The sequence below is a fragment of the Symphalangus syndactylus genome, chromosome 11, assembly GCF_028878055.3.
Source record: "Symphalangus syndactylus isolate Jambi chromosome 11, NHGRI_mSymSyn1-v2.1_pri, whole genome shotgun sequence".
Classification (NCBI taxonomy): domain Eukaryota; kingdom Metazoa; phylum Chordata; class Mammalia; order Primates; family Hylobatidae; genus Symphalangus; species Symphalangus syndactylus.
The window spans coordinates 17,955,465-17,979,458 of record NC_072433.2 but is presented as its reverse complement, the minus strand read 5'-3'; the positions used below and the strand labels follow the sequence as shown (position 1 = coordinate 17,979,458).

General features: G+C 42.1%; 1 protein-coding gene across 1 annotated transcript; it reads right to left on the bottom strand.

Annotated features, from left to right (window-relative positions):
* Positions 1–1,849: 1,849 nt before the first annotated feature.
* Positions 1,850–22,726, bottom strand: SKP1 (S-phase kinase associated protein 1). The gene is made up of 6 exons (XM_055298100.2): positions 22,230–22,726; positions 19,294–19,390; positions 12,558–12,631; positions 5,970–6,113; positions 3,434–3,574; positions 1,850–2,751 (listed from the first exon to the last, which is right to left on the bottom strand). The coding sequence occupies exons 2-6, from the start codon at positions 19,388–19,390 to the stop codon at positions 2,716–2,718; spliced, it is 492 nt and encodes a 163-aa protein (XP_055154075.1). The 5' UTR covers positions 22,230–22,726; the 3' UTR covers positions 1,850–2,715.
* Positions 22,727–23,994: the final 1,268 nt, after the last annotated feature.

Genomic DNA, 23,994 nt, shown 5'->3' with positions numbered 1-23,994 from the left:
CTAGAAAAGTCCTAGTAGATATATTAAAGGAATAGTGGGCATACAGCAGGAACAGGAAAAAGAAAGGTAGGAAAAGAATACTGCAACCAGACTGAAAAGGGCTTCTTAATACCATGTCTATGATTTATTTGGGTCCACAATGGTCACAAATGGCCTATTTTCTCTTGGATCTCTATTAATGCAAAAGTTTAAGATTACTAGGATTTTTTGTTGTTTGTTTAGGGACTACAGAAAGTCAAGAAACAAAAATTTAAATTACTACTATATTGTCTGTCCATCCAATCTTTCTGAAAGATCCCATTATCCTTTAAATATGGATAGTGATGTTATTTACTCATATAATTCTAACAACTCCTGAGTATTATACAGATCAAGTGGTAATAACAACAAGCTCCAGTTTCTTAGAAGGTGATACTTCCTTTACAAGTTAAACATGGCATATGGCAGTAATCCTGGACCTTCAGTGAAGATTTATTTGTCATAATACTGCTAAGGATACTTTTGGTTTGTTTTTGAGACAAGGTCTCGCTCTATTGCCTAGACTGGAGTGCAGTGGTGCAATGCCAGCTCACTGCAGCCTCGACCTCTCAAGGCTCAAGCAATCTTCTCACCTCAGCCTCTCAAGTAGTTGGGATCATAGGCATGCACCATATGACTAATTTTTTTTTTTTTTTTTTTTTTTTTTGGAGAGACAGGGATTTCCTGTGTTGCCCAGGCTGGTCTTGAACTCCTGGACTCAAATGATCCTCCTGTCTTGTCCTCCCAAAATGTTGAGATTACAGGCATAAGCCACCATGCCCAGCTGCTAAGCATATTTGAGGTGGACAAGGTTTTTGCAGAAGTTGATCTTACAATAGCAGGAATTGGTAGATGAGACAATTCAGCTAGGACTATACACTGCTACCTTCCCCACTAAAACCAGGACAAACAGAAAACAAGCTTATCTCCTAAGAGTAAAGGGAACCAAAAATCCAAAAGTAGTCACAGGGGTTGGCAAACATTTTCTGTAAAATGCCAGATAGTAAAATATGTTAGGCTTTTTGGTCAAATACAGTTTCTGGTGAGAGAGAGAGAGAGAGAAAGAGAGAAGTGTGTGTTAGGCTTTTTGGTCAAATACAGTTTCTGGTGAGAGAGACAGAGAGAGAGAGAAGTGTGTGTTAGGCTTTTTGGTCAAATACACTTTCTGGTGAGAGAGAGGTGTGTGTGTGTGGGAGAGAGAGAGAAGTGTGTGTATGTGTGTGTGTATTTTAAATAACTCTTTACAACGTAAAAACCATTTTTAGCTCAAAGACTACAAAAACAAGCTATGGGCCTGATTTGACCCAGACGTTACAGTTTCCTATCTGGTACAGACAACAAATTGGAATTAAGTGAGACAACATATGGGACTTTATTAAATAAGGTGAATTTGGGACAAATGAAAGGTGAGATGAAGGCAAACTACTGTCAAGGGATGATCTAAGCCTGAACAACTCAGTGAATGTGAAGAGAAAACAAGATTACATGTGAATATAGATGTTAACTGGAAAAGGAAGGAGAAAAGAAGGGAGCACAAGGAAGAAAAAAAAATCAAAATTTGTGAGCCATCTCAAGCCATCAAAAAAACTTCATTCTATTGTAGGAGGGAAGCTGGAAACAATGGCAGAGTAATTTTGTGTTAAGAATTAAAGTACTAGCTACAGTTAAGCATATAAATGACAATTAGAAGGGACAGAAGTTATGGTTATGTCAGCAGCCTCCAGTGAGGTAGGATATAAACTAAGTCTTTTCAAGCTGAAGAAATACATACACATTCAACCCATTTAAGTGAAGACACACATTTAAGTCCACAAAAGCAAACTTAACTACCTACTATATAACTTACTTTTTATTGAAAGTATCTTGCATTCATGACGGATGCTTTCTGGGTTTTACCACGTATTTTAATGTTAAAAGTTAAATTATTTTTTACATGCAAGTAGTGTGAATAATTTTCTCCACATGGGAACACTAATTATAAAAAGATGACATCCCACATGGGTTAAGTGTCTTTTTAATTGAAAAGCTAACAAACTGTCCAGTTACATTTCTCCCAAAAAAACCACAAACTGGGTAGTAACTGAGTCTCTAGGCAATACATTTAAAACGAAGAGGATTAAAAATAAAATTAAAGAAAAAGAAAACAAGTCCTCAGATGCAATGAAGGGAGCCCTGCTACATACAGGCTAATCAATATAGTGGTACTCCTTGACTGCAGGGGGCTGGAAGACATCCTAGTAACTCCACTCAGAACATTTACTTCAAGAAGCCTTTTTCCAGTTTCCAACTCATGAATAAAGATAATATTTTGTTAATTCTATTCCAGAAAACTTTTTTGCAAGTTGTTTTATTTACAATGCCAACTTTTCAAAGGTCACTAAAGTTAACTGGACAATAAACTAGGCAGACACTGCTTTACAAAAAAGAGGGAAAGCCCAAAATGCCACTTATAGAGAACCCACAGTTCAGTTTTATTCAGAGCAAAGAAAAAAGAAACTTCCGATCATACTAGAAGAAACTCGGCCATAGGTTTGGAATCTGTACTCAAACTACACATGCAATGAGGACAATATTCTGCTAATACAATTGACTCGCTGCTGCATTTGTCTACTGTTTGTCTAATATTAACAATTATAAACAGAGCAGTGCAACTAGTATTTGGAACAATCCTTACAGTGTTACAGTGTCAGGCACATTTCACTTCTCTTCACACCACTGGTTCTCTTTGCGTACCTAAAAGAGATGGATATAGGGAAATACCTTAACTTGAGTAGTCTTTTTAAGACTTATAAATACTACCTACTGATTCATCAATAGCCAGTGAGTTGAGTCAGAAGAACAGATGGAAAATTAGAACACCAGGTTAAGACTATATTTCCGGATTTCCTTTCTTTGCCTCCCATGGTTTTTATTCTGCCCTGCTGAAATTATCAACAAAGCAAAGGCAATGGACAATTTACTAAAGTTGACAGAGCAAATTCAGTTAATTCATTCACATTATTTCAGTCTGTAGTCATGTCAACGAAATCATTCTGATCTATTCTTTCATTTCCTCCCCTCATTAAGTTGCTCTAAAGTACCCTAGCACACACGTCTCTCTAGGGCCTGCTTTTCTGAAGTCAGATATGTATGGTCTATACAGAAAGTTGCAGGTGCCAAAACTAGTAACTGTTAATACGTTAACAAGAGCTCTTCTCATTGAAAACTAATTGTTCTCATGCTTAAAATGCAGTATCATCTAAGTGTTCAGATTCATAAAGACAGGACAGTAAGAGTATGTTTAAGACACATAAAGTACATATTATCCCTAAAGTATCAAGACTACTTGATACAGTCACCTCTTTTCCTGGCATGTTATAGGTGTTAGTCCCTTTTTAAGAGCATGTGATCAAAGACAAAACTGTGTGCTACCTACCTGGGCTTCCTCCTCTTCAGTAAAGTCATTTTTGATATTGAAGGTCTTGCGAATCTCCTCAGGAGTTTTCCCCTTGATCATATTGGCAACAGTCTTGCATGTAACATCAAGCAAACCTTTGATGTCTAAGTAGTTTGCAGCCTGTAAAGAGACAGTTGTTTTCCTTAAAGCATACTTGATGTGTTAAACTAAATCCAAGTTAATGACTGACACTCCATATCTAATAAAGCTTAAAATGCTAATTTTAAGAAATTAAAGGGAGAAGAATAAATCACTCATAAGTTCTTCTGTGAAAGACTTTTATGTGACCTTCTTTGTTATACCTCTATAATGCTGAATCCTCTGCTTCCTTAACCAAACTATACTAGCTCAAATGTGAAATAATGGCCACTACTGTTGTGTATGTGTGTACACATGCACACAAATGCCACATCAGGTCTTGGCAAAAATATTTGTCCACACTTAAAGAGTTCAAACGTAAGCAGTTATAGCACTACACTTTATTGATCTCATTTTAAAAAACAGGTTTTGGTTTCACTGACTTTATTGTTTACCTGTTTCCTATTTCATTGATTTCTGCCCTTTAATATTCTCATTCTTCTGTTTACTTTGTATTTAATTTCATCTTTTACTAGTTTCTTAAGGTGGACGCTTAGATCACCGATTTGAAACTTTTCTTCTTTTCTAATAATATAGGTATTTCATTCCATCAATTTCCCTCTAAGTACTTCTTTAGCTGCATCTCACAGATTTTTCATGTGTTTTACTTCCACTCAGCTCAAAATACTTTATTTCTTTTCTGACCCATAGGTTACTTGCAAATGTGTTAGTTTAAAAGTAGTTGCAGATTCTTCCAGATACCTTTCTGTTTGTGATTTCTAATTCCATTGCAGTCAGAAGACATACTTTGTATGACCTGAATCCTTTTAGGATAAAGACTTTTTTTTTTAAGACACCATCTCACTCTGTCACCCAGGCTGGAATTCAGCGGCGTGATTTCGGCTCACTGCAATCTCTACCTCCCAGGTTCAGCCGATTCTCTTGCCTCAGTCTACCAAGTAGCTGGGATTACAGGTGGGTGCCACTTCACCCAGCTAATTTTTTTTTTTTTTTTTTGAGACGGAGTCTCGCTCTGTCGCCCAGGCTGGAGGGCAGTGGTGCGATATCGGCTCACTGCAAGCTCCGCCTCCCGGGTTCACGCCATTCTCTTGCCTCGGCCTCCCGAGTAGCTGAGACTACAGGTGCCTGCCACCACGCCCAGCTAATTTTTTGTATTTTTAGTAGAGACGGGGTTTCACCATGTTAGCCAGGATGGTCTCGATTTCCTGACCTCATGATCCGCCCACCTCAGCCTCCCAAAGTGCTGGGATTACAGGCGTGAGCCACTGTGCCCGGTCTAATTTTTGTATTTTTAGTAGAGATGGGGTTTCATCATGCTGGCCAGGCTGGTCTCGAACTCCTAGCCTCAAGTGATCCACCCGCCCTGCCCTCCCAAAGTGTTGGGATCGCAGGCGTGAGCCACTGCGCCCGGCTGAGACTTGTTTTATGGCCCAGAACATGATCTATCTTGGTAATATACACTTGAAAAGAATATGTATTCTGCTATCATTACATATAATGTTTTAGGCCTGGCACGGTGGCTCATGCCTGTAATCTGAACACTTTTGGGAGGCCTAGGCAGGTGGATCACCTGAGGTCAGCAGTTCAAGACCATCCTGGCCAACATGGTGAAACCCCATCTCTACTAAAAATACAAAAACTTAGCTGGGCGTGGTGGCTCATGCCTGTAATCTCAGCTACTCAGGAGGCTGAGGCAGGAGAATCGCTTGAACCTGGGAGGTGGAGGTTGCAGTGAGCCAAAATCACGCCACTGCACCCCAGCTTGTGTGACAAGAGTGAAATTCTGTCTCAAATATATATATATATATATATATATAATATTTTATAAATGTCCATTAAGACAATTTGGTCAATAGTGTTATATCAAGTTATCCTGATTTCTGTCTAGTTATATTAATTGAGAGAGGTGCTGAAATCTCTCTGTCACTTTGTGGACTTCGAGTTCTAATGGGTTTTGTTTCACTTCTTGGAAGTTCTGCTTCTACGTAGATAAACATTTATAAATTGTTATGTCTTTTTAAAAAACTGATCCCCTTATCAATATGAAATAATCCTCTTTAACCCTAGTAATATTCTTTGCCTCCAAACCTATTTTAATATAGTCATTCCAGCTTTCTTTTGATTCGTGTTAGTATACTGTATCTTCTTCCATTCTTTAAACCTAGTTGTGTCTATATATTTAAAGTGGGTTTCTTACAGACAGCATAGCTAAGCTTGCTTTTCTGATCTGGTAATTTCTGCCTTTTAACTGTGTTTAGACCATTTACATTTAGTGTGTTACTGACATGTGGATTTAAATATGGCGTTACATTTTAATTTGGAGAGTATTAAAATTCAGTGTCAATGAAGTTAGCAAATTTTAAATCTATAAGAAGTGTTTAAAGGCTCTGAGCTATCTCACACATTAAAAACTTACCAGAATGAGTTCAAAAAGTGTTCCTTGGTCAACTTTCAGGAATTCTTGGTCCCAAACAGGGATATCGTCTGTTCGCTTTTCTTTGTTCTCATCATCTTCAGGAGGAGGAGGGTCATCCTTGTGGTGGGTGCACCACTGAATGACCTACAACAACAAAAGTTCATTCCTCTGTGGCACTTTGTCACAAGGTACTCATTCCACTGCTGGGACAACTTTTCCCTATACTGGAATAATAACTAGCTAGAGGTTGACTTGAGCCACTAACAGCCAAGCTTGAAAAACAAAAACGAAGCTTGACGAATCGTTATAACCCTAGAAGGGAGAAGATCTTATTAGATAAAAGTAAGCCATGCAGACAAAGTACTGTACTTGACTACATTAAAAAGCTTCTACGAAAAAGAAAAGTTAGACAGGACAATGACTGGAAGATACCTGCAATATGTACAACAATGATTAGCTGAAAGAATATAAAACCTTTCAAAACTCATTATAGAGAAATGGGTTAATGATATGTACAGCCAATAAATGAAATCTGAATAGCCAAACATAAGGAACGCTCAACTTTACTAGAAGCAAACTAACACTACAGATACTTCTCCAGATTGAAAAAAATCAAGAAACTGATACTAATTGTGGGGCAATAGTGGAAAGGAAACACAAACTCTTCTAGAGAGTATAAATTGGTATAACCCCTTTGAAAGCTAATCCAGCACTCCTCAGAAAAGCTGAATATGTACATATATTGTAACCAAGAAATCCCAAATACCCCAGACACATGTGTAAGATTATTTGGTGTAGGAACAAAGCAGGAAAAGCCCCCAAATTCCCTTAATAGGAGAATAATTACTTCATAAAGTTTCAGGAAGCTGATTACCTAGACTATACATACCAGTGTAAAGACCAAAATCAATACTGAAAGTGTTTTCAGTTGTACAATCTAGGCAGTGGCTACATGGGTGTCTACTGTGTAATTCTTTCAATTTTTCTGTATGGCTAAAACTTTTTCTTTTTTTTTTTGAGACGGAGTCTCGCTCTTTCACCCATGCTGGAGTGTAGTGGCGCGATCTCGGCTCACTGCAAGCTCCGCCCCCTGGGTTCACGCCATTCTCCTGCCTCAGCCTCTCCGAGTAGCTGGGACTACAGGCGTCCGCCACCACGCCCGGCTAATTTTTTGTATTTTTAGTAGAGACGGGGTTTCACCTTGGTCTCGATCTCCTGACCTCGTGATCCGCCCGCCTCGGCCTCCCAAAGTGCTGGGATTACAAGCGTGAGCCACCGCGCCCAGCCGGCTAAAACTTTTTCATAGCAAAACGCTGGAGGAATAAACAATGCTGAGAGAAAATGGCAGAGCCAAGAAATTATATTGCCAGGATACAAAAAAAAAAAAAGAAAGAACAATTTCAATAAGGAAAAGCCAAGCAAAGCGTTGTTTGTTTTTGAGACAAGGTCTCACTGTGTCACCCAGGCTGGAATGCAGTGCCACGATCATGGCTCACTCGACCTCCTGTGCTTAAGCGATCCTCCCACCTCAGCCTCCCGAGTAGCTGGAACTACAGGTGCATGCCACCATGCCTGGCTCATTTTTGTATTTTGTTTTTGTAGAGATAAGGTTTCATCATGTTGCAAACTCCTGAACTCAAGCAATTCACCCACCTTGCCCTCCCAAAGTGTTGGGATTACAGCTATGAGCCACCGTGCCTGGCCAGCAAAAGGTGTTTGTTTTTGTTTTAATTTTGAGACGGAGTTTCACTCTTGTTGCCCAGGCTGGAGTGCAATGGCGCTATCTTGGCTCACTGCAACCTCCACCTCCTGGGTTCAAGCGATTCTCCTGCCTCAGCCTCCTGAGTAGCTGGGATTATAGGTGCCTGCCACAACGCCCAGCTAATTTTATTTTTAGTTGGCCAGGCTGGTCTCGAACTCCTGACCTCAGATGATCCACCTGCCTCGGCTTCCCAAAGTGCTGGGATTACAGGCGTGAGCCATCGCACCCGGCTAAGGGTTTTTAATGAAATAAATAATAGCTTCTTAAGAAGTATTCCAACTATATAAGAAAATAAAAAAATGTCAATTAATATTTGCTTATCCAGGCATTTTAAAAACTCTAAACCTGGGCACAGTGGTTCATACTTGTAATCTCAGCACTTTGGAAGGCTGAGGCAGGACCACTTAAGGCCAGAAGTTCAAGACTAGCCTGGGCAATACAGAGAGACCCCGTCTCTATAAAAAATGATGATAATAATAGGCTGGGTACTGTGGCTCACACCTGTAATCCTAGCACTTTGGGAGGCCGAGGTGGGTGACTTACTTGAGCCCAGAAGTTCGAGACCAGCCTGGGTAACATGGTGAATGAAACCCTGTCTCTGTGAAAAATACAAAAATGAGATAGGACTGGTGGTGCACACCTATGGTCCCAGCTACTCAGAAGGTTGAGACAAGAGAATCACTTGAGCCCAGGAGGTTGAGGCTGTAGTGAGCCATGATCATGCCACTACACTCCAGCCTGAGCAAGAGAGTGAGATTCTGTCAAAAAAAAAAAAAAAAAAAAAAAAAAAAAAAAAAATCACCACCACTACTAACAAAAAATAAAAATTTAAAAATAAAAAACTCTTAAAAGGATATGTAAGAAACTAATGCCTAGGTTCACAATGGGTAGTGCCAGTAAAAAAGAAAAACAAAAAAATGCCACATTACTTTGTGGGGGGAGCAGTTTCCAATCAGATAAGACACAGGGAAAGGAGATTTTATTGTACACTTTCATAGTTTTGGCATCATGTAATTATCCTTCAAAATATGATATATATTCAATACAAACAGGCTTAAAAAAAAAACAACTTCTTGGCTGGGTATGGTGGCTCACACCTATAATCCCAGCACTCTGGGAGGCCAAAGGAGACAGATCGCTTGAGCCCAGGAGTTCCGGACCAGCCTGGGCAACATGGTGAAACTCCATCTCTACAAAAAATACAAAAATTAGCCAAGTGTGGTGGTATGTGCCTGTAGTTCCAGCTACTCGGGAGGCTGAGGTAAGATCACCTGAACCTGGGAGGTAGAAGGTGCAGTGACCCATGACTGCACCACTGCACTCTAGCCTAGGCAACACAGTGAGGCCCTATCTCAAACAAACAAACCAAACAAAAAAAACCCCAAAAACCAAACACTTCTCATTCTCAGAAGTGGCCCTACATCACCCAACCCTTTAACTCTAACCTTATCTACTCCCTTCTTGCTCTAGCTTCCATTAAACTCCTTGCCTTTCCTAAAAAGGCAGGGCATGCTCTTGTCTTAAGGTCACTGTACTTGCTCCCAAATCCCAGAATTCTTTTCCCCCACATATTCATGTCTTTGTTTAAAAGATTATCTTCGGCCAGGCACAGTGACTCACGCCTGTAATCCCAGCACTTTGAGAGGGTGAGGCGGGCGGATCACCTGAGGTCCGGAGTTTGAGACCAGCCTGGCCAACATGGTGAAACCCCATCTCTACTCAAAATACAAAAAATTAGCTGGGCGTGGTGGCACGCGCCTGTAATCCCAGCTACTGAGGCTGAAGCAGGAGAATTGCTTGAACCCCGGAGGCGGAGGCTGCAGTGAGCCAAAGTTGTGCCACTGTACTCCAGGCTGGGCAAGAGCAAAACCCCATCTCAAGGAAAAAAAAAAAAAAAAAAAAGATTATCTTCTCAGTAAGACATCTCCTGACCATCTTTATTTTAAAAACAGCTAACTGTTCACCTACTCACCCCTTTAAATTCCCCATTCCCTTCTTTATTCTCCATAGTTTTTCCATTTGATGTATTTCTTATGTTGCATGTTTCCCCACCCCTTCAGGTCGTAAACTCCATAAGGGCAGAGATTTTGTCTCTTTGGTTCACTGCTATACCCCCCAGCTTTTGGATGGCATTTTGAATGTACCTGGCATTTGACTACAAGCAAAGATCCTTTTAGAAACATTTTTCATTAGTATAAAATAGAATATGTTAATCGCAAGACATATTCAGAAGTCATAAAGAATGAGATCTAACTAGATAAAATAAAGCCTCTAAATCGTAACATGAATTAACATAAGCAAACTGGTAGAAACTTTTTTTAAAGAGTTCCTATAAAAAGCCTGTTAGATAATACCACTGAATTGTCACTTAAAAATGGTTAAGGTGGTAAATTTTGTTACGTGTATTTTACCACAATTTTTTAAGCCCATTAGACAACATCATGGATGAACCTTAAAAATATTATGCTAAGTGAAATAAGCCAGATACAGAAGGACTAATATTGTTCAAGCAATTCTCCTGCTTCAGCCTCAGTAGCTGGGATTACAGGCGCGTGCCACCACGCCCAGCTAATTTTTTGTATTTTGAGTAGAGATGGGGTTTCACCATGTTGGCCAGGCTGGTCTCGAACTCCGGACCTCAGGTGATCCGCCCGCCTCACTCTCTCAAATTCCATATATTATGTGCCCAGGATAGCTAAATTCAGATACAGAAGGTAGAATAGTGTTTACCTAGGGGAATTTTTTTTTGAGGGGGGAGGTTGTACCGAAATAGGAAGTTACAGTTTAATGGGTACAGAGTTTCAGTGTGGGATGATAAAGTTCTGAAAATGCTTAGTGGTGATAGCTGCACAACACTGTGAATGTAATTAATGTCACTGAATGGTGTACTTTCAAAAAGTGAAAATGATCAATGTTATGTATATTTTATCACTATTTTTCTAAGACCATTAGGAAAATAGAGAAATGAAAACAGACAATGCAGAAAATGTAAACGGCCAATAACACATGTAAAAACATTCACACTTTGGGAGGCCAAAGGAGGCAGATCGCCTGAGGTGAGGAGTTCAAGACCAGCATGGCCAACATGGTGAAACCCCTGTCTCTACAAAAATAATAATTAGCTGGGCATGGTAGCAGGTGCCTGTAATCCTAGCTACTCGAGAGGATGAGGCGGGAGAATCGCTTGAACCCAAGAGGCAGAGGTTGCAGTGAGCTGAGATTGTGCCACTGCACTCCAGCCCGGGCGACGGAGTGTCTAAAAAAAAAAGGCCAGGTGCAGTGGCTCATGCCTGTAATCCCAGCACTTTGGGAGGCCAAGGTGGGCAGATCACAAGGTCAGGAATTCAAGACCAGCCTGACCAACATGGTGTGAAACCCCATCTCTACTAAAAAATACAAAAATGAGCCAGGCATGGTGGCGAGTGCCTGTAATCCCAGCTACTTGGGAGGCTGAGGCAGGAGAATTGCTTGAACCCAGAAGGTGGAGGCTGCAGTGAGCCGAGATTGTGCCACTGCTCTCCAGCCTGGGCAACAGAGTGAGATCAAAAAACAAACACACACAAAAAAATTCAGGTTAGCCGGGCATGGTGGCTCCACCTGTAATCCCAGCACTTTGGGAGGCCAAGGCAGGGAGATTGCCTGAGGTCAGGAGTTGGAGACCAGCCTGGCCAACATGGTGAAAACCTGTCTAATATAAAAATTAGCCAGTGTGGTGGTGGGCGTCTGTAATCCCAGCTATTTGGGGGGCTGAGGCAGGGAAAATTACTTGAACCGAGAAGGCAGAGGCTGCAGTGAGCTGAGATCACACCACTGCACTCCAGCCTGGATGACAGGGCGAGACTGCATCTCAAAAAAAAAAAAAAAAAAAGATGCTATGTATTAACTAACATAGACATATCACCTTTCATTGTTATATGGGAAAAAACCCATAGAAATGTATAGTTTGCTACCTTAAGAATGAGGGAAAATGCTGGGTGCAGTGGCTCATGCCTGTAATCCCAGCACTTTGGGAGGCCGAGGTGGGCAGATCATGAGGTCAAGAGATCAAAACCATCCTGGCCAACATGGTGAAACCCTGTCTCTACTAAAAATACAAAAATTAGTTGGGCGTGGTGGTGTGTGCCTGTAGTCCCAGCTACTCAGGGGGCTGAGACAGGAGAATCACTTGAACCCAGGAGGCAGAGGTTGCAGTGAGCCGAGATCACGCCACTACCCTCCAACTTGGCGACAGAGCAAGACTCTGGTCTCAAAAAAAAAAAAAAAAGAACGTGGAAAAAAATATACTTACTTGTTAATACCTGTATTACAAAATACTAAAAGGATAAATTGCTACCTGAAAGGGGACTGGAATAGATAAGGACAGAAATGGGAACAAAGTGTTACATATTCCTTTATTTTGACTTTAGCCATTTCAAAATTATAAATCTATGAAAGACAGTCACGATTCAATTCCACCATGCTCTAGAAGTGCTATCTTTACAGAAGACTATTTAACAATATCTATCAAAATTTAGGTATATAAGCCAACCTGCGATCCAGATATTCTACATGTAGATCATCCTTCCTAGAGAAGTATTTGCATAGGTAGACACAGTACAGATGCCCAATAAATGACAATAGTCAACTGTGGCAAGAAAGCAGACAGAACTTTTTTCTGTATATTTTAAGAACATACAAACATCACTCAAGTAAGTGTTTAAGAATATTCAAATTTAAATGTAATTTTAAGCAGTAAATTATAAAATTCTAACATAGATTGTTGAATTACTTAATCAATTAGTGTTATATATTAAGCAGAATAAACGTAAACTCTCCAAAGACCTTACCTTTTTTAATATTGCTGCATTCACATTTGGTAGAGGAACTGGGTCATCATCTCCCTCATCATCCATTCCCAAATCTAAGAAAACCAGAAGGAAGTTTCTATTTCCTAATTCCATTATAATACTTATACCAACCAGGCTATGTCTCAAAACATACGAGTCAGCCCCTCATATCCATGAGTTCTACATCTGTGGATTCAACCAACCCCAGTCGAACATATCGGAAAAAAAAAAAATGGATGGCTGTGTCTGCACTAAACATGTAGACCTGTTTCCCTGTCATTACTCCCTAAACAATACAGTATAAAAACCATTTGCATAGCATTTACACTGTATTCGGTATTGTAAGTAATCTAGAGAGGGTTTTTTTTGTGTGTGTGTGTGTGTGACAGAGTCTTGCTCTGTTGCCCAGGCTGGAGTGCAGTGGCGCAATCTCTGCTCACTGCAAGCTCTGCCTCCCGGGTTCACACCATTCTCCTGCCTCAGCCTCCCAAGTAGCTGGGACTACAGGCACCCGCCACCACATCTGGCTAATTTTTTGTATTTTTTAGTAGAGACGGAGTTTCACCATGTTAGCCAGGATGGTCTCAATCTCCTGATCTTGTGATCCGCCAGCCTCAGCCTCCCAAAGTGCTTGGATTACAGGCGTGAGCCACCGCGCTCAGCCATCTAGAGAGGATTTTAAGTATACAAGGTGATGTGCATATGTTATATGCCAATACTACACTGTTTTATTATAAGGGACTTGAGTATTGGTGGATTTTGGTATCCACAGGGGTGTCCTGAAACCAGTCCCCCATGGATACCAAGGGACGACTGTAACTTATAAGACATGTCTGAAAGAATATAAAAAGGACTTTACTTAGAACAGCTCTCTTAGGAGCATTTAAAAATTAGTGGCTCCTAACGATGGAGTCCACGAAACCACCCAAAACTATATAAACTTGTGTGAGTACACAAATAAAGGAATATTACATAAAAGAAGTTCTTAATTGGCAGGAAAAGTGATTTAGTAAGTTGGGCTTGAATGACTGGGTAGCCATCTGAAAAAATTAAAGATGGACCTTTTCCTTACCCTTTATATCAAATTCTCCAGATGAACTGTATTTTAAAAAGTAAAATAATGAAAACTATTACAGGTAATAAAATCTCAATCTATTCAAATCTGAAACCCACAGATGTGTATACATATACACACTAAAAATACTAAAAATACACACACACACACACACACACACACACGCACAAAACAAATCATGCAGCCACTGACAAAAACAAGGCAGGGAGCTCCAAACATAATGGTATGATCTTAAGATTAAAGTTTTTAAACTAGGTTAAAAAAGAAAATTACCCGAATAAAAATAGAAATACACTTTTTTCCAACAGGATATACGAGGAACAGTTAACAATATTATGTGTAACGAAGTTAAATAACATAGGTTAAGGGACACAATTATGGGGCTATCAATAATCCAGGCACATGATGATAGCCTGGACAAGGTTTGTAGCTAAGGAGGTGGTAAGAAGTGACCTAATTCCGTCTGCATTTTGAAGGTAGAGACAATAGAATTTGCCAACAGATGGCAAGTAGAATGTGAAGAGTCAGGGTACAATAGGGTTTATGGCATGAAAAGGATGAAGATGCCACCAACTGATAAGGGGAAGGCTGTCAGAGGAACTATTATTTTTAGGAAGAGAGGATCAAGAGCTCTAGTTTTCATAAACGTAAAATATTAGATATCCAAGGGCAGTTGTATATTCAAGTCCAGAAATCAAGAGAAGAAATCAGAACTGTAGGTAAGTTTGGGAACTGCTGTATAGTTAGTTTATAATGCTATGAGACTATGATCAAGCAAATGGATGTGAATAGATATATTGAAGAGGTCCAAGGATGAAGCCCTGGGGAACTGCAGGCTTTAAAGACTGGAAGACAGAAGGGTGTAAGGTAAGTAGTAAGTGGAATTTTGGGAACCAAGTGAAGAGGGGAATAATCAAGCATCAAATGATGTCAACAGGTCTAGATAAAAACTGAAAACAGACAATGCACTTGATGACATGGGGTTCACTGAGCTTTATAAGCAGTTCCAGTGGAGTGGTAAAGATGAGAGTAGATTCAAAAATAATTCATGTTATCTTGCATGGATGGATTCACTCATCTCCCCTCTCTTCTCCCTCCCACCAGTGCCTATCCCTGATCCTATCTCAGCTTAGAGTGAAACTGTAAAATGACAATGTCTCATGTAAAGCTCTATGTGGAACAAGTCGCTTATGTCTTTCCTGAACAAGTATGAAATCTTTTTAATCAGGTGAGAGAAAGAAGTTATAAAACGTAAAATACTTTTATCTTGAGAACTAAGATATTAGAGGAAACATACAGAAGACCAGCTTGTTTAGATCCAAATGTAATTTGGAACGAGGCTTAACTCACATTAAAAATAAGGCTTTTGGCCAGGTGCAGTGGCTCACGCATGTAATCCCAGCACTTTGGGAGGCCGAGGCAGGCAGATCACCTGAGGTCAGGAGTTCGAGACCAGCCTGGCTAACATGGTGAAACCCCATTTCTACTAAAAATACAAAAAAATTGGCCAGGCATGGTGGCTCACGCCTGTAATCCCAGCACTTTGGGAGGCAGAGACAGACGGATCATGAGGTCAAGAGTTCGAGACCAGCCTGACCAACATGGTAAAAACCCGTCTCTACTAAAAATACAAAAAACTAACCGGGTGTGGTGGCACACGCCTGTAGTCCCAGCTACTCAGGAGGCTAAGGTTGCAGTGAGCCAAGATTGTGCCACTGCACTCCAGCCTGGGTGACAGAGTGAGACTCCATCTCAGAAAAAAAAAAAAAAAATTAGCTGGGTGTGGTGGTGCATGCCTGTAATCCCAGCTACTTGGGAGGCTGAGGCAGGAGAATTGCTTGAACCCAGGAGGCAGAGATTGCAGTGAGCCGAGATTGTGCCACTGCACTCCAGCCTGGGCAACAAGAGTGAAACTCCATCTCAAAAAATAAAATTAAAAAAAGGCTTTTATGACTGTAAAGGATCATAAAGCTAATTTTTTATTTTTTGTAAAGACAGGGTCTTACTATATTGTCCAGGCTGGTTTTGAACTCCTGGGCTCAAGCAATCCTCTTTAAATCCTCTAGCATTTAAACTAAGGATATACAATATTTTTTGCTTTCAGACTAAATGCACAAGTAGCAACAGTCATTCCTTTAAGCTATTTAGTTTCAGGGACTTCTGAAAGACACTTGTATCCTGATACTGTACCCTGGACCTGAACTAATCATCCAATCCACATGTAAATGTGCCAAGAGTCTCACTTCTGATTGTCCTGTGGATTAAAAGGTTTTATTTTTGTTTTCTAAGTCACATAAAACCCACAACCAGAGATACTGCAGATGGAAAACAAGAAAAGCAGAAAGTTGCCAAATTCAAAAGACTCCAGTCCTCAAGAGGCTAGAAGCTTATGTAAGCCATTGGTACTTAAGATAAAACCATTCACTTCTGATTCCTAAAGGCAATGGAGTAAAAGAATAATTTAATTGTTGCTAACTGCCTATCGGTCCACTTACTTCAGTGATCAAAGCTGGCATGGTAAGTCTTCAAGATGCCCTATGTTCTTAAAATTGGCAAATGCTTCTTTGAGGCAGCACAGGACAGATTAGTGCATCAGGCACCAAGATAAAATAAAGAACACTTTCAATGCCAAAGCAAGTATTTAGGCAGCAATTTGGGTATCAGTTTCTACATCTTCTGGATAAAACCTTACTCACCTGCCTTTTAGGGACACTTGGATTGCTTTCAGTTTTTTTTAATAAGCATAACATACTTCTTCATTCAACAGGTACTTGATGAACAGTGACTGTGGGATGTACCAAGGAGTTTACAACTTAATAGAAGTTATCTTAAGTTACCAGAATGCAGGACTTTAAGGGCCACCATGACTGGTACCAATTACTAAAGAGAATTCTAAGCCTTTATCAGAAAACAGAAGTCACCCACTTAGAAAACAAAACGGAAGACACATCCTCTGCAATTCAGCTTCTGCCTCTACCACACCTAAGTATCTGCTGCTAGAAGTCCTCTAACTTATTAACTATGAAATTCTAAGGATCAGTCTACAGTATATATATCTGGCAATCACTCTAGTCACCTAGAAATGTCCCCTTTTCCCTTGGCTTCCAAAAATCCTACTCTACTAATTCTCTACTACTGACTTCTATACTCTTAGCACCCCAGCCCCAACATCATTGTCTTCCAGAGTTAAACTCCCATAACCCAATATATAAAACAAGTCTACTTTTCTCTAGCAGTCTAACTCTGGGGCCAATATCCACAAACTCAATCACCTAGTAGACTGCTACTAGTAGATCTTCTGAAGGAATCTCAAACATGGTTTAAACTCAAAGTCGTTTTCTTCTCCATTCCTCTCAAACCCATTTTCAGCTCTACCAACTACAATACCACAATTCCAACCTACCCCAACTAAAAACCATATTTTTACTTTCCCTAGCACACCTTGTCTACTTTACTTCAGAATGATCTCCCAAAACATTCTAATTTTACTAGAGTTGAAGTATCACCTCGGCCGGGCTTAGTGGCTCACGCCTGTAATTCCAGCACTCTGGGAGGCTGAGGTGGGCGGATCACCTGAGGTCGGGAGTTTGAGACCAGCCTGACCAACGTGGAGAAACCTCGTCTCTACTAAAAATACAAAATTTGCCTGGCATGGTGGCACGTGCCTGTAATCCCAGCTACTTGGGAAGCGGAGGCAGAAGTGCTTGAACCCGGGAGGCAGAGGTGGCAGTGAACTGAGATCGTACCACTGCACCCCAGGCTGGGCAACAAGAGCAAAACTCAGTCTCAAAAAAACAAATAAATAAAAGAAATATCCTCACCAGTACTACATACTGCAATCTCTTCAAGACTGAAGAATAACACTAGCCAAGATGTTCCCACAGCGCCACTTGGTGTGCAACTTTATTAATGCACTAGTTACACCATGTGACAAGTTTGCCTTGTTTGTGTCTGACTTCCCTTCTAGTTCATAAATTCTTCAAGGGCAAAGGCCATGTCTCACTTACCTTCTTTTCACCAGCACCAAAGCTTGGCACATAACCCTTCTCTTTGTTTAAGTATTTATAACCTACTGATCTTCCCTACATAAAAAACCTCTGACATTTAAGTACTAAAGAACACTCAATACTACTAAATTTTTTTCATCAATTCCAGACACTGATTTGTATCACCCCACTGGTAATACTAAAAAGAGATCCACATTAACTAGTGAAAGTTTCAAGACCTGTTTTCTAACTCACTTCCTTATGCTGCATATATACTTTGCAGCAGTTTCAGAGGAATGACAAAACAGACAAAAGAGAAAGCTTGTTTAAAAAAAAAAAAAAATTCTGCCTGGCACAGTGGCTCATGCCTGTAATGTGGCTCTTCCCAGTACTTTAGGGTGCCAAGGTGGGAGGATGGCTTGAGTCCAAGAGTGCAAGAACAGCCAGGGTAACACAGGGAGATCCCATCTCTATAAAAACATTTAGGCTGGGCATGGTGGCTCACACCTGTAATCCCAGCACTTTGGGAGGCTCAGGCGGGTGGATCACAAGGTCAGGATATCGAGACCAGCCTGACCAACATGGTGAAACCCCATCTCTACTAAAAAATACAAAAATTAGCCAGGCATGGTGGCACGCACCTGTAATCCCAGCTACTCGGGAGGCTAAGGCAGGAGAATCACTTGAACCCGGGAGGCAGAGGTTGCAGTGAGCTGAGATCACACCACTTGCACACCAGCCTGGGCAACAGAGCAAGACTCCCGTCTCAAAAAAAAAAAAAAAAAATTAAAAAATCAGCTGGGGCAGGGCGCGGTGGCTCACGCCTGTGATCCCAGCACTTTGGGAGGCCGAGGCGGGCAGATCCCCTGAGGTCAGGAGTCCGAGACCAGCCGGACCAACATGGAGAAACCCCATCTCTAATAAAAATACAAAATTAGCCGGGCTTGGTGGCACATGCCTCTAATTCCAGCTACTCGGGAGGCTGAGGCAGGAGAATCGCTTGAACCAGGGAGATGGAGGTTACAGTGAGCTGAGACTGCACCATCGCACTTCAGGCTGGGCAACAAGAGCAAAAAATCCGTCTCAAAAAAAATCAGCTGGATGTGGTGGCACGTGCCTGTAGTCCCAGTTATTCGGGAGGCTGAGGTGGGAGGACTGATTGAGCCTGGAAGGTTGAGGCTGCAGTGAGCCATGACTGCACCACTGCACTCCAGCCTGGGCAAGAGTGAGACTCTGTCTCAAATAAATCAATCAATAAATAAAATCTACACAGCAATCCACAGAGCTCACTCCCTCCACTGAAATAAGGTGTTCTATTCAGCCACCATTATAGGATGGTATCTCTTTTCCAAAGACTTTAATTTCTATCACTGGAACTTATGAATCCAAATTTACTTGAACAAAAATTAACCATTGCCTAAGGCTTGGCAATCACTTCAATGTTTATTACCTTATGATTTTATCCATTTAATAAGAGAACAACCCTCACTAATTCAGACAATACAGAAAGGATGACCTGTATCAGAAAAATGTAAGTTATAAAGAAAAAAATGTAAACTTTACCTCTTCATACTCTCAAGCACCTTATGACAGCCTGCTGCTCATATAAATTTGATATTCACAAACTATCTCAAATTACACATTTCCTCCCACCCAGGTTTTCCAATGAACTTACCTTCCAACATGGTCTTAATAGTCACAGATTGTTTGGCAATTTCCACATCAACTTCAAATATCTCTCCATCAGAACTCTGCAACTTAATTGAAGGCATCTAAAAAAAAAAGTACATTAAATGTAAAATTTAAGAGAGTTCTACATGACATTTCATCAACTACAGTCCATCAGAAGGCTCTAACTTATTGACCACAAAGTTCTAAGGACCTACAATACATAACCCTGTAAAGCACTGTTGTAAGTAGTTATTCACAGGTTAGTCTCCAAGCATTTCTATTAAATTTTTTTCAAAGTATAACTACTAGGAACAGAAGCTTTTAAGGCCTGCCTTACTGAACTCACTATTGGTATAAATTTAATAAAACATACATATTTGTATTTGCTTTCTGCCTGCCTTTTGTCTCCCACTGAATACTGGACTCCATTTGAACAGTTAACTGCCACAATTAACTACATGCAAACCTGAGGAAGGTCAGTCCAAAACAAACAAGGCTACCAAATAAGATAGAAATTTTCCCCACAGTGAGACCTACCTGTGAAGATGAGTTCAGACCCAAAGAGTAAATCAGAATATGCTCATTTATGTCTGAGGCAATGCAAGACCATATACACGAGAATAAAATGATTTAAAGATAAGCTGATGTGAGTACAATTCCCTAAATCCAGTTAGAAGCTTCATTTCAGAGCCCTTTTTATCTTTCAGTACTGACTGTCCAAGTGACCAACTTTGAGATCTCTTGGCAAGATCTCCATAATAATAACCTATTACTTGCTCTGAAAATGCATTTATTAACTCAGATTATGAGTCATTAGGAAAAAGATATAATCTTACATAAAAAGTTAAGCAATTAATTTCAAAGGTCTTGAGTTCTGGCAAAAAAAAAAAAAAAGGCATTTAAAATTAAAAGTCCAACAATTTTTTACCATCTTCAAATTCTTTAAAAAAGAAAACATACAAAAAAGGAAAACAACAATAACAAAAAGAATAGCAATACCTGGTACAGATTAATTCAAGGCCTCTTAAAATTCACATACAACTTTTAAAAGGCCCATGCTTCTCAAGTATTCATAATCCGGTGATGTCACTATCAACTTATGGCACCTCTGAAGTTTTCTAGGTGTGTTGTATTAAAAATCGCATATATTTTCCCAAAAGTGTATCATTTGGCATTTAAAACATGCATCACACCCATTTCATGTTCAAAGACTTATGACCCATTACATCGGTTAAAATATTCATTCAGCTTCTCTGAGACAATTGTCCCCAACCCCGAAGCAAACAGGTTGTTAGGCAAAGGAAGCAAAAAAGTAAAGCATGTTTTAAAACCAGCCACTGAAATATCCTACTCTCACTCATCCATGGTTGGAGAGAATCCGATTTCACTTTGCGATTCACAAACATGTCTGCTTCTCCATGTTGCTTAGCGCTTGCCAATAATGCAGTTGTCCCTGCTTAATGGAGAAGAACGCAGAGTAGAGGACCCTTCCTGTGACAAGACCACAACAAAAGGTATCTCCAAAAGAAAATATTTTAACGTGAGCCCAATTTTTAATTATAAAACATTTAAACATTTAATTTTTATATCAGATAGTACTGAAATGAACAGTGCAGAATCACAAGTCTAACAATGCAGTTGATTAAAATTACTCTAAAAGCAAGACGACCGTTTCATATTTCTTTCAAATAACTCAAGGTAAGTGCTTAGTCATAGTCAAGTTCGTGGATTGGGTTACTCTTAAGGGAGTTGAGACCTTACTAAATAGCAGGTGGGCAATCGGCTAATCTGTAATTCGATGCACTTGGTAATACTAAACTCAAAGATAAGTTTTAGTGTTACAGTAGAATAAAGTGCACAATTTTTAAGTAATAATGAATGAAATATTTATTTGAAATGCTTTCAAAACAATTCCATTCTAAAGAAAGAGGCCTAAAGGCTCCTGCACTTGTAAATAATTCTCCATGGCCAGTATAAAGTGGGTTCTATCACATCATAAAGGGAAAAAAACCCCTGCGTTTTAAGTGACCCGAAATTCTGACACTGCTTTTTAGACTGCACAGTGGAGGAGACGGTATTGTTCTACGACACAGATACATTCTATTGTCACGCTCTAATGGAAAAATGCATGTCCCTAAAACCCAAACGTGAAGTTTCCATTAAAAGTGAACCAAAGCAGGTGGACGTCCTATTTCTTTAAAAGCCAAACACCTCGACTTAAGTTATACACAGCTAAGGCTCCTACAAGTCACACCACTCTGACGATGGTATCTACTATCACAATAGTTATTTCAACGACTCCAAGTCATGGTAAAACAACGCTAAGAAATATTTAGAAGGAGCAGGCGGCCATGTGCAGAAAGTCGGCGACAGCACACGGTTAGCCAGGACCGACCGGTAGCTAGTGACGCCAGACACGGGGGAGAAAGGATAGGAGCCAAGAACCGGGCGGCCTCAGACCACCATCGCAGCTCTCCCTCTCGATCACAACAAAAGCCAGACACCGACACACGCCCACGCTCACGACAGCCAAGGGACCCCCATTCACAACCCCGCCGCCACCCCCGCCCTGGTCCCCGGGACAGCAGGCTTAAGGCCAAGAGAGGCCCCTGGCCGCAGCCTGGGCCTTGCGGCCGAGCTCCGCGCCGGGTGACGCTCGGCCGGTGCAGAGAAGGCCCAGCCCGGGGTTCGGCTCACACTTATGGAGCGCCGTGAGGACGCCCGGCCAGAGGAGGCCTCACTGAGTCGGGGGCGGGGCGGGTGAACGGGACCTGATACTGTCTCCCGAAGAACGGGGTCGACAACGCGATCCACCGGGCCCGAAAGAAGGCCAGGCCCAGTCACCGCCCGCCGCGGGCAGGCCCAAACCGCAGCGGTGTGGCTAGCCGGCACGCAATCCGGGCGCCACGACCCTTTCCAGCTCAGTGGACGGCTACTCACGGTGTTCGGTGTTAAGGAGATGGCAGGCGGGAGGCTGACGAGAGCTGGGAGGCGTCAGCGGAGGAAGAGAAAAGCGGAGAACGAAGCCACTAAGCGTCGCAACGCGAAGCGGCGTCTGCTTTATAGGAGAGGGCGCAGGCGCCGAGGACCCCGGGGTGCGCGGCGTCACACAGCGGCTGGGCTGGCCGCCGAGATCGCCTGACGGCAGGCCGAGGACGGCGGGGAAGGCCCAGGCCAGGAGGCGGCAAGGAGCTGCCGGTGGCGGCTGGCCGGGGGGTCGGGGGGTCGGGGGACCGGGAGAGCTTTCGCCTCTCCCCAGCTCTGAAAGCGCCGCCCTGTCTCGTCAACTGGGTGCCGAACCCCGACTGGCCCAGAAAGGTCTTTCAGGCAGGGGTGCCCTAAGCCGAGTGAAAGACCCCAGTTAAAAAGCCTGGAAAAAACAAAACGGGGCGTGTGTGTGCGCCTCTGTGTGTGTTCCTGGGAACAACAGAACGGGGCGTGTGTGTGTGTGTGTGTGTGTGTTCACTCTTGGGGGGCTGCGTGTGTGTGTACGCGCGTGTGTTCATTCCTGAGGTGTATGTGTGTGCGCGCGCGGGTGTGTTCATTCCTGGGGTGGGGGTGGGGGGGGTGCTTGTGTGTGTGTGTTTTACTACTGAACTGATACAGCTTGTCCAGCCTCCATTCTCCACGGTAACCCTCCGAGGTGAAATAGTGTTAGCCTTTTCGCCTCTGCAGTGAGGGAACAGGTTCGGAACGGTTAAGTGGCAGAGCTAGGATTTCAACCTTACTCCACAATTAGGTGCTGTTAGCCCTTATTTCCTACTATTGACTTCTAAAGAGGCTTCCATGCCAAACATAGCCATCGTTATAGGGAAACCCCAAGTCTACAGAGATGGCCTCCATCTAGCAGTAGGTACCCATTCCTTCACTAAACATGCTTTGAGCCCGACGTGCGAGGCGTGGTGCTGGGGATTCGGCCGTGAACCAGGCAGCCAGGGCCCGGCCTGGACAGAACTCTTCTCTAGGGTGCTCCCAGGAAGGCTTTGATAAGGTCGAAGGAATGAAGCCAGCTGTAAAGGAAAGGGAGTAGTCTGAAAGCCCCACCCTGCTCTGCTTGGGAACATTACTCTCCCCATCCTAGGAGACTGGGCGCCGGGCTCCCCTAGCCAACAGGCACGTGATGATATCCCTGACCCCAGGGACAAAAGATACTTCCACACAGGGCCCCCTGAAGAAACCAGAGATGTACAGTGCCTCTGGGATGGGACTGGGCAGGAAGGCCAAGCAGCTCCTTGAGTTACCAGGTCTTTGTCTACAAGCCGTGGTATCCAGTGTCTGCCAGGTGCCACAGCTGATGACAGAAGATGAAACGCCTGCAGCTCTCAGACATTTTCTCTGCAGCCCAGCTCAGCAGCTCTAGCTTCAGGCCTCCTAGGCAGGGCCCACTGGTGCCCCTTTGCTCCCTGCCTATGGCATACAAGGTGGTACCTTATAAACTCTCCTTGAGCATTCTAAGCAGGACTGTGCAGTGTCAGGTCACACAGCTAGCCCGGGGACCCAGCACAGGGTCGGGCATAAAAGTAGGGATATGTTTTTCCAAATATGTCTGAGATCCCCCTTTATTAGAATCACCAAGAAATGCCTGCTTTTAAAACAGATTTCGGGGCCGGGCGTGGAGGCTCATGCCTGTAATCTCAGCACTTTGGGAGGCCGAGGTGGGCAGATCACTTGAACTCAGGAGTTCGAGACCAGCCTGGGCAACATG